Here is an 11,504-nt window from a genome sequence, read left to right as displayed (position 1 = left end):
TAAAAAAATTGTGAAACAACTGAAAATATGTCTTATATTCTAGGTTCTTCAAAGTAGCCACCTTTTGCTTTGATGACTTCTTTGTACACTCTTGGCATTCTCTTGATGAACTTCAAGAGGTAGTCACCGGAAATGGTTTTCACTTCACTTCACTGTGCCCTGTCAGGTTTAATAAGTGGGATTTCTTGCCTTATAAATAGTGTTGGGACCATCAGTTGTGTTGTGCAGAAGTCTGGTGTATACACAGCTGATAGTCCTACTGAACAGACTGTTAGAATTTGTATTATGGCAAGAAAAAAGCAGCTAAGTAAAGAAAAACGAGTGGCCATCATTACTTTAAGAACTGAAGGTCAGTCAGTCCGAAAAATTGGGAAAACTTTGAAAGTGTCACCAAGTGCAGTGGCAAAAACCATCAAGCGCTACAAAGAAGCTGGCTCACATGAGGACCGCCCCAGGAAAGGAAGACCAAGAGTCACCTCTGCTTCTGAGGATAAGTTTATCCGAGTCACCAGCCTCAGAAATGGCAGGTTAACAACAGCTCAGATTAGAGACCAGGTCAATGCCACACAGAGTTCTAGCAGCAGACACATCTCTACAACAACTGTTAAGAGGAGACTTTGTGCAGCAGGCCTTCAAGGTAAAATAGCTGCTAGGAAACCACTGCTAAGGACAGGCAACAAGCAGAAGAGACTTGTTTGGGCTAAAGAACACAAGGAATGGACATTAGACCAGTGGAAATCTGTGCTTATGTCTGATGAGTCCAAATTTGAGATCTTTGGTTCCAACCACCGTGTCTTTGTGCGACACAGAAAAGGTAAACGGATGGACTCTACATGCCTGGTTCCCACCATGGAGCATGGAGGAGGAGGTGTGATGGTGTGGGGGGGCTTTGCTGGTGAGACTCTTGGGGATTTATTCAAAATTGAAGGCAAACTGAACCAGCATGGCTACCACAGCATCTTGCAGAGGCATGCTATTCCATCCGGTTTGCGTTTAGTTAGACCATCATTTATTTTTCAACAAGACAATGACCCCAAACACACCTCCAAACTGTGCAAGGGCTATCTGACCAAGAAGGAGAGTGATGGGGTGCTACGCCAGATGACCTGGCCTCCACAGTCACCAGACCTGAACCCAATCAAGATGGTTTGGGGTGAGCTGGACCGCAGAGAGAAGGCAAAAGGGCCAACAAGTGCTAAGCATGTCTGGGAACTCCTTCAAGATTGTTGGAAGACCATTTCCGGTGACTACCTCTTGAAGCTCATCAAGAGAATGCCAAGAGTTTGCAAAGCAGTCATCAAAGCAAAAGGTGGCTACTTTGAAGAACCTAGCATATAAGACATCATTTCAGTTGTTTCACACTTTTTTGTTAAGTATATAATTCCACATGTGTTAATTCATAGTTTTGATGCCTTCAGTGTGAATATACAATTTTCATAGTCATAGACATGTGTGTCCAAACATTTGGTCTGTACTGTATATATATGTCAGTGTCCTTCCCAAACCCGACATGATATGAGACATGGTTAACATCCAGTAAACCTTTTCATATCACTTTTTTGGCATATTCATCACTACTAATGTTAGTAGTGTGTATGTGCAAAATTTGGGCTCTCTAGCTGGTAAAATAAAGGGTTAAATCGCAGAAAAAACTGGTGTGGGCTCCCGCGCAATTTTATCCGCCAGAGTGGTAAAGCAAGTGACTGAGGGCAGATATTAATAGCCTAGAAGGACCATGGTTATAGGACCCCCCTGGCTAAAAGCATCTTCCCCCAGCCACCCCAGAAAAAGCACATCTGGAAGATGCACCTATTCTGGCACTTGGCCACTCTCTTCCCACTCCCGTGTAGGTGGAATATGGGGCAATGAAGGGTTAATGTTACCTTGCTATTGTAAGGTGACATTAAGCCAGGTTAATAATGGAGAGGCGTCAATTATGACACCTATCCATTATTAATCTAATAGTACGAAATGGTTAATAAAACACACACACATTATTAAAAAGTATTTTAATGAAATAAAGACACATGGTGTTTTAATATTTTATTATACTCTTAATCCACCTGAAGACCCTTGTCACCTGTAACAAAGTAAAAAAAAAACAAACAACAATATTCCATACCTTCCGTCGTTACAGTCTTGTCCCACGCTGTAAATCCATCTAAAGGGGTTAAATCATTTTACACCCAGGAGCTCTGCTAATGCAGCTGTGCTCCTGAATTTAAAACTTGGTGAATGGATGGAATGCAGGGGAATGTACTGTAGTTACCTCGAGTCGCGGTGATGCGCCCTCTGCTGGATGAACTCATATGAACTCGAGCGTGGGAACTTTTCAGAATATTTCCCACGTATGTACCGTATGCAATCCGTATTTTCTGCACCTCTCATACATCCGTAAAACTCGCTAGTGTGACGCCGGCCTTAATGCTTTGATCCTATTTGTAAGGCATAGGTTGGTAGCATCAAAAATTAATTTGATTTATATTTTTCTTTGCATCTTTAATTTATTTTTAACTGCTTAATTCTTTACCCTCCTGCTAAAACTATCTCACTGCATTTTATATACAGTAAAGTACTTTATATCTTTGTAAGCTTACACATTGTGGGTATTTAGAATACAAAACATGACATCTTTTATACCAAAATTCTCTGCAAGCAAGATAACTATCAATTCATTTAAACATCTGGTCTCTTTTGTTTAGAACATTCACTTGAGGGTGATTATCGGGGTCCAGTGGGCATTTGCTATGTTCTTATGAGACTATAAAAGACGCGAACGTCTGGAACATTTCGACTTTTACATCAGAAGAGCCAACAATGCGAAGATATCATTTCACAAATGAAAATATCCCAAAATTCTAGTGAGCCTCCTCTAATAATGAAAACCATCACTAACTATAATATGACACTTGTTTTTAGTGGGCTACATTCCAGGACTTTATACCTGAACTTGAATAAATACTCCTAATTTTTAGGAGAAAATAGTTCTTGGATATTTATTGATATATAAATGATGTGTGATGTGAATCAGACACAAGTCACTCAGATACGTCTTTTTGGATTCCAAAGTCTATCCAAATACAAACCTCTTCTATTCCTTCTGCTTACCCTGAGTTACATATGTATACTGGGAGGGAATCTTCTCATTATCCTTCTAGTGACCATCATTGACCAACTCAAAACTCCAATGTTTTTCTTTCTGAAGCATTTATCCATAGCAGATGTCTTACTGACCACCAGCGTTATCCCCATGATGTTAGACATTATGCTTGCTGAGGAAGGAGTTTTCTACCTTTGGGGTTGTATGACACAGCTTTATTTATTTGGTATATTTGGCTTTGTTCAATGTTTCCTCATTGCCATTATGTCTTATGATCGATATTTGGCCATTTGTCATCCATTACGATATTCCTCACTAATAAGTCCAGATCTTTGCCTTCGACTTGTTATGGGAGCCTGGTTTTTGGTTATTGTGTTCATGTCAAGTGAGTTCTTTGTTATTATTCAGTCTAACTTCTGTGGCTTGAATTACATAGACCATTTCTTTTGTGACCTTGGTCCCGTAATGGAATTGGCCACTTCAGACATTTCCATTGTAATGTTGCAAGACTTTGTTTATAGCATCTTTATGTTTTTTTTTCCATTTGGTTTTATCATTGTTACTTACTGTTACATTTTTTTTACAATCCTTAACATTTCTTATGGTAGAAGAAAAGCCTTCTCCACATGTAGCTCCCACCTGACCACAGTATGTGCATATTACGGCAGCCTAATCGCAGTCTACATTGCTCCATCTGATAAAAGCTCATCCAATACCAACAAATACAGATCCCTGTTGTACATAGTAGTTACACCATTGATGAATCCCGTTGTTTACAGCCTGAGGAACAATGAGATTAGAAGAGCTATGCAAAAGATGATATATATATTTTTTTTAAACAAAATGAGTTTAAATGTTCAGCTCAGTGGTAATAAGTGAAGGCCTTATGCAAATCATTAACCAAACCATTGTTTTCAATCCATTAGAAGTTTTAATGCAACTAGAGATGAGTAGTTTAATTAAAAGCAAATTACATTTGCTTCAAATTTCACAGAAAAATGGACAGGTCAGAATCCACTATTTTTATGATTTGATTCCTTTGAATTCAGCAAAATGGCTTCTGGCTGATCAACATTTTAGGGCTGGGAAGACATAAAAATTATAAAATAATAAGCCGTCTTCACCCATCATATGACCAGCGCTCCTACCGATTCTGCACTAGGATGTGGACAGATAACACTTAGATAATGACTGTTAATGGCCTTCTGGTACCTTTATTTCACATATAATAAAGTTGGAAATCCTATTTCCAAAGCAAATTCGATTGAATCTCCTAAATTTTTAATTTAGGAGATTTATTCATTTCTAGCTTCAACATACAGAGACTTAATGCTATGAAATGTATCAGCAACTTTCCAAGTAGTGAAACACTTCTTTCTATGGATTAAAAGGAAAATACTGGATTTCTTCTGCTGTAACACCCCAGAGTCCTGATTGTTACAGTGGCATTGCTTTCCTCATGGGGAGAGTAATGTCACGCTTGAAAGCGAGCAAAGATCTTCGTTATCGGGTAACCACAAGCATACAACATGTTCACACTCCAGGCCAGAAGGGGAAGCTCTGATCCAGCTTGTGGGTGGCTCCCCTGTATACATATTCTGGTCTGGAGGGAAAGTCAGCCAGTCTGAGAGTTATTTCCTGTCAGAGAGACAGAGGAGAAGGAAGCAGAGGGGCTGTGCAGCCACGAGGGTGCTGCAGCTCCTGGATAGAGATAACACAAAATAAAGAACAGCTTGTAGTGAGCATGTAGGCGAGTGAAGCACAGGCAAGTAAAACACTCGAAAGGACAGCTGTGAGTGGGCTACCTCCCTGCAGAGTGCAGATTCCGGTAGCCGGAAGACCAAGGTTATGTCGGACTCTAGGAAGCACAGCAGAAAAGGCAGGACACCTGGACTACACGTCACCTGTCCACCTAATACCCAGGAGACACAGTGGTGCATAGAGCCCAGGTCATTATAGAGACCCTGTATAAAGGCTCGAGCCACCTGTGATACGGGTTAGTGTCCCACCTTTATGGAGGACAGAGAGGACAGTGGGAACCTTAACAGAAGCCACAGGCAGCAAGGGACAACACCACAATGCTAGTAGGAAGGTTTTCAACTCCACCTGGTAAAGTGGACTCTGAACTCGCTTCCAAGCCAGCTGGACCCTGCCTGTACCTGTAATCGGGGACCCTGGACTGTGGCTGCCTGAAGTCTTCAGTAAACCAAGTAAAGAGACTGCAAACCTGTGTCATCTGTTTCTTTATACACTACCCACCATCTACAGCTACACACCGGGAGCCCTGGGGACCCAACTTCACCTGTGGGAAGTTAAACCATCTTAGCTGCTATAACATCACCCCAGATGACCCCTTTAAGCAGCGTCAGTCCCCACTGTCAGAACACCACAGGTGGCGTCACGAACACAAATTTTATTCCACAAACACCTTTAAAGACTTTTCCTTTAACATGGGCACCCAGGGCCAAGGATCGGGTCGCCGCCATGTGACATCCCCCTTTGAGCCCCGGAACCAGTACCAAGTACCCCACAGCCCTGGCGGGCGATACAGTTTTTATCAAACCTCCCAATTGCTACACCCAGAAACCCCTCTAACCTTATTAATATTCCCTGCATGCCTGCTGTCTCTTTCAATTGTGCCCTTTGGAATTCTCGCTCTGTGTGTAATAAACTCTCCTTCATTCATGACTTCTTCCTTTCTAATTCTCTTAATCTCCTGGCTCTTACTGAAACCTGGATCCAGCAGTCAGACACCACTGCGGCTGCTGCTCTTTCATATGGTGGACTACACTTTTCTCATACCCCAAGATCAGACAACAGAGCAGGTGGAGGCGTTGGCCTGCTCCTTTCACCCAAATGTACTTTCCAAGTTATCCCCCAAGTACCCTCACTTGTCTTCCCTTCCTTTGAGGTCCATGTGGTCAGACTCTACGTCCCCTTCTCCATTCGAGTGGCGGTGATGTATCGTCCTCCCGGCCCCTCTCATCAGTTCCTGGATCACTTTGCCACCTGGCTTCCACACTTTCTCTCCTGTGACACCCCCACCCTTATCATGGGTGATTTCAACATCCCCATTGCCTCTCCCCTCTCCCCATCTGCTTCTCACCTTTTATCTCTATCCTCCTCTTTTGGCCTCTCGCAGTATACTAACTCTCCAACACATGAAGATGGAAACTCCCTTGACTTGGTCTTCTCCCGACTTTGCTCAGTGGATGATTTCACAAACTCCCCTCTCCCGCTCTCTGACCACAACCTTCTTTCATTCTCTATCAACAACTGCCATCCCGCTCAGGTCACCCCCACTTTCCACACTTATAGAAACATACAGGCCATTAACACCCAGAAACTTATGAAGAACTTGCAGTCCTCATTGGCCCCTATCTCCTCCATCTCATGTCCTGATTCTGCATTGAAGCATTACAATGAAACCCTGCAAAGTGCTCTGGATGAAGCTGCTCCTCCTATACATAAAACAACTCGGCACAGACGGCAACAACCGTGGCACACGCTGCAAACACGTTTCCTGCAGCGGTGCTCCAGGTGCGCAGAACGTCTGTGGAGAAAATCTAATCTACCCGAAGATTTCATCCATTATAACTTCATGCTAAAGACATACAATTCTGCCCTTCACCTCTCCAAACAAACCTACTTCAACACCCTCATCACCTCCCTTTCCAATAACCCTAAACGTCTCTTTGACACGTTCCAGTCCCTACTCAACCCAAGAGAGCAGGCCCCAACCACGGATCTCCGTGCTGACGATCTGGCCAATTACTTCAAAGAAAAAATTGACCACATTCGACAGGAAATCATCTCCCAATCTCTTCATACCATGCACTGTCCTCCCTCCCCCACTGCATCTAGTTCACTTTCTGACTTTGAAGCAGTTACAGAAGAAGAAGTAAGCAGGCTCCTTGCATCTTCTCGCCCGACCACTTGCACCAGTGACCCCATTCCATCACATCTCCTCCAGTCCCTTTTCCCGGCTGTCACCTCTCACCTAACAAAAATATTCAACCTTTCCCTCACTTCCGGTATTTTTCCCTCCTCATTTAAGCATGCCATCATACATCCATTACTTAAAAAACCATCCCTCGATCAAAACTGTGCCGCTAATTATAGACCTGTCTCTAATCTTCCCTTCATCTCTAAACTCCTCGAACGCCTGGTCCACTCCCGTCTTACCCGCTATCTCTCAGATAACTCTCTTCTCGACCCTCTTCAATCTGGCTTCCGCTCTTTACACTCTACTGAAACTGCCCTCACTAAAGTCTCTAATGACCTACTAACAGCTAAATCTAATGGTCACTACTCCATGCTAATTCTCTTGGATCTCTCTGCAGCATTCGACACTGTGGATCATCAGCTCCTCCTCACTATGCTCCGCTCCATCGGCCTCAAGGACACCGTTCTCTCCTGGTTCTCCTCCTATCTCTCTGACCGATCCTTCACTGTATGTTTTGCTGGTTCCTCCTCCTCTCACCTTCCCCTTACTGTTGGGGTTCCTCAAGGATCAGTCCTAGGCCCCCTCCTCTTCTCGTTGTATACTGCCCCTATTGGACAAACAATCAGTAGATTTGGTTTCCAGTACCATCTCTATGCTGACGACACCCAATTATACACTTCTGCTCCCGATATCACACCGACCTTTTTAGAAAACACCAGTGATTGTCTTACCGCTGTCTCTAACATCATGTCCTCCCTCTATCTGAAACTAAACCTGTCAAAAACTGAACTCCTCATGTTCTCTCCCTCTACTAACCTACCTTTGCCTGACATTGCCATCTCCGTGTGCGGTTCCACCATTACTCCAAAGCAACATGCCCGCTGCCTTGGGGTCCTACTTGATTCTGACCTTTCATTCACCCCCTACATCCGATCACTGGCTCGCTCTTCTTACCTGCATCTCAAAAACATTTCTAGAATTCGCCCTTTTCTTACTTTCGACTCTGCAAAAACTCTGACTGTTTCACTTATTCATTCTCGTCTGGACTATTGTAACTCTCTACTAATCGGCCTCCCTCTTGCAAAACTCTCCCCGCTCCAATCTGTCCTGAATGCTGCAGCCAGGATCATATTCCTCACCAACCGTTACACCGATGCCTCTACCCTGTGCCAGTCATTACACTGGCTACCCATCCACTCCAGAATCCAGTACAAAACTACTACCCTCATCCACAAAGCACTCCATGGCTCAGCACCACCCTACATCTCCTCTCTGGTATCAGTCTACCACCCTACCCGTGCCCTCCGCTCCGCTAATGACCTCAGGTTAGCATCCTCAATAATCAGAACCTCCCACTCCCGTCTCCAAGACTTTACACGTGCTGCGCCGATTCTTTGGAATGCACTACCTAGGTTAATACGATTAATCCCCAATCCCCACAGTTTTAAGCGTGCCCTAAAAACTCATTTGTTCAGACTGGCCTACCACCTCAATGCATTAACCTAACGATCCCTGTGTGGCCTATTTATAATAAAAAAAAAAAAAAAAAAAAGGTTCCTCGCATCATGTTCTCATACACTTTATGCAGTATTAGCCCTCTGTGTCTGTACTGCTACATACTTAGGCAGTTAACTGGTTCATGCAGCTTTACATGAACACCTGAGCCTTACACTATAGCTGGTCCGAATAACTAAAGCAATTGTTACCATCCACCTCTCGTGTCTCCCCTTTTCCCCATAGTTTGTAAGCTTGCGAGCAGCAGGGCCCTCATTCCTCCTGGTATCTGTTTTGAACTGTATTTCTGTTATGCTGTAATGTCTATTGTCTGTACAAGTCCCCTCTATAATTTGTAAAGCGCTGCGAAATATGTTGGCGCTATATAAATAAAAATTATTATTATTATTATTATTATTTTTGCATTTGATTTAAACTTGCTTGCGAAAAGATGATTTTCTTTCTAACAATGGATAGAGGAACATGTTGACCTTTCTTTTGTCACATATTGTGACGACACAGCATTAATTCGGAATTATCCAGATGTGTTATGTCAGTAGACCCAGGAACATGAGCTAGAGTTCATGTGAGAAGTAATGTTGACTCTTATTGTCAATTGAATTAATGTTCAGTGGCTGCCATTTGTGGACTGGCTGTTGATTAGCTATTGTATCTGTCCTAGTATTGCAGTCCTAGTATTGTTCTACTATCTTTGCAAAACATGATATGTGAACAATGTTTGTTAATATGTTGATGACCCATTGGTGCTCTGCAAATATGAAGGACAATCTATGCATTTTGCTTGCACACTCCAGCAGTGATGGATGGCCTTCTTCCACCTTCCCCCAGCCTGTGTAGGAATGCCTGAATGAGAAGTTGTGAACTATAATATGGAGGATCTCACTGTGTTTAGAGAGACTGCACATTACAGTAACCATGGCATCATGGCTCCAACTAAAAAAAGTAAAGAGCTGCTTCTTTAACCATGGCTGAACCCTCAAAGACATTTGGAGAATCCTGGTTGGGACAATCAGGTCACCTGGCCTTGTACATCAATGGACTGCTCTCGGTCAGCTTCCTAAGGTTGTTGTTACCTCCTCTCTGTTGTTACAGGTGGAGTAATCGGGCCTGGAAGCTCTGAATTCACAGCTGCTCTTATCCTGGTGAGTCAGCTGAAGGGTGAGACTGTAATTTGCACCATCTTGGGTAGTTTCTGGGATTGTTCTTTTTGTTATTTTTTGTTAGTGGTTCCATAAGTTATTGCCACACTGTTGTACCCTCACCTTGTGTTGTCTGAGTAGTATTATACCCACAGTAAAAAGAGAGTGGGCATTCAGTGGGATGATCCCTGGTCCATGATGTCTCGAGCCAATGGACTTGAGCACCCACTGACCTCCGCGTCCTCAAACATATCATTAAGGACTTGCTCCTGCTCCTGTTCATTGTTCACAAATAATATTTTGCCTGTATTTATTGCTAGTCTGTCCTCCTGGAACTCAGCATGTTAACAGAAGATTCTCCTATGCTATGCTTTTGTAGCATGACTGTCCTACTGGTTCGGAGCCAGCTACCTGATCATTTGTGCCAGCCTGCACCACCAGCCTTCAGCAAACTTTACGACCCTAACTTATCGGTCCCTGAGAAAATTCAATAAATGATGAAGTCTGAAGATCTGGTAAATGGAGTAGATTGTGCTAAGCTTGTCCATGGTAGTCATTTTATAGAATGCATATTTTCGAAAAATTTGAGAATTTAATTATGTTCTGATCTTTTTGCTTATATCTACTATTAATATAAACATTATCAAGGATCCATGAAAATGTTTCAGCTTTTCTGTAATCTCGAGTTGCATTCTTATCTTAGTTCCATTTCAACCATTGTGATAGATACTACAGAAACTGTAAAGTCTGAGGATAAATTAAATGGTATCTGGTCTAAAGGAAGATAAAACTTGAAGAAGACGCAGGGTAGTCTGGCCTCAGCTGCTAATAAGAGACATTCTAAGGACTCACGCTTTGAATTTGGGAACAGGAAGTCGTTGTCCATCAGGAATATCAAGCTTAAAGTTCCTTCTGTCGAGCTGCTTCCTAAATGTATCTACCTTCTGCAAAATATCAGTGTAACTAACCCTGAAGTTTTCTGACTGAAACTTCTTGAATCCTTCATAACACCAAATGTGTTTCACATGTTCGTGCTTAAGTGATATCGTGCTCTGTTTCATCCAGTTAGAGATACATCTCCCAGGATACCCAAAGTTAACTTGTAATATGAGGTGCTGAGAATCCTGGATTCTCCTGTGGTGAGACATTCCTTAGAACTTATAATACAATGAAAAGGTAATGACCCAGAGGAGATATCCTGGATTCTGGCAAGTAATATCAAAACAAAAAAATACCCTTAAACGATAACTTTTGAGTCTCATGGTAAAATTACTCTTTTGTCTAGGGTCAAGAGACAGTAACAGCCTTTACCATATATTCTTATCAATCTTAAACAATTCTAAAAAGGATAGAGACTAATGTGGTGAGGGGGTGATTTCTCCCTGCTCACCCTCCCTCACAGCGGAGGTTGGTACCCTAAAGGTACCTTCACACTGAACGATATCGCTAGCGATCCGTGATGTTGCAGCGTCCTGGCTAGCGATATCGTTCAGTTTGACAGGCAGCAGCGATCAGGATCCTGCTGTGATGTCGTTGGTCAGAGCAGAAAGTCCAGAACTTTATTTCGTCGCTGGACCTCCCGCAGACATCGCTGAATCGGCGTGTGTGACGCCGATTCAGCGATGTCTTCACTGGTAACCAGGGTAAACATCGTGTTACTAAGCGCAGGGCCGCGCTTAGTAACCCGATGTTTACCCTGGTTACCAGCGTAAACGTAAAAAAAAAAAAAAACACTACATACTTACATTCCGCTGTCTGTCCCCTGGCGTCCGCTTCCCTGCACTGACTGTGAGTGCCGGCTGGC

At 43.0% G+C, this 11,504-nt stretch overlaps 1 protein-coding gene across 1 annotated transcript; it reads left to right on the top strand.

Moving 5' to 3' along the window:
- The first annotated feature begins 3,013 nt into the window (after positions 1–3,013).
- Positions 3,014–3,979, top strand: LOC138666719 (olfactory receptor 5P64-like). Its single transcript, XM_069754905.1, has one exon. It carries the CDS (start codon positions 3,014–3,016, stop codon positions 3,977–3,979), a length of 966 nt encoding a protein of 321 aa, XP_069611006.1.
- The last annotated feature ends 7,525 nt before the right edge of the window (positions 3,980–11,504 follow it).

Source organism: Ranitomeya imitator, chromosome 2 (genome assembly GCF_032444005.1).
Source record: "Ranitomeya imitator isolate aRanImi1 chromosome 2, aRanImi1.pri, whole genome shotgun sequence".
Lineage (NCBI taxonomy): Eukaryota > Metazoa > Chordata > Amphibia > Anura > Dendrobatidae > Ranitomeya > Ranitomeya imitator.
This window is presented reverse-complemented; position numbering and strand designations above follow the sequence as displayed.

What these genes read in the sequence shown, in the direction of transcription:
- LOC138666719 (XM_069754905.1), top strand. Translation starts at nt 3,014, where the DNA reads ATGTGTGATGTGAATCAGACACAAGTCACTCAGATACGTCTTTTTGGA.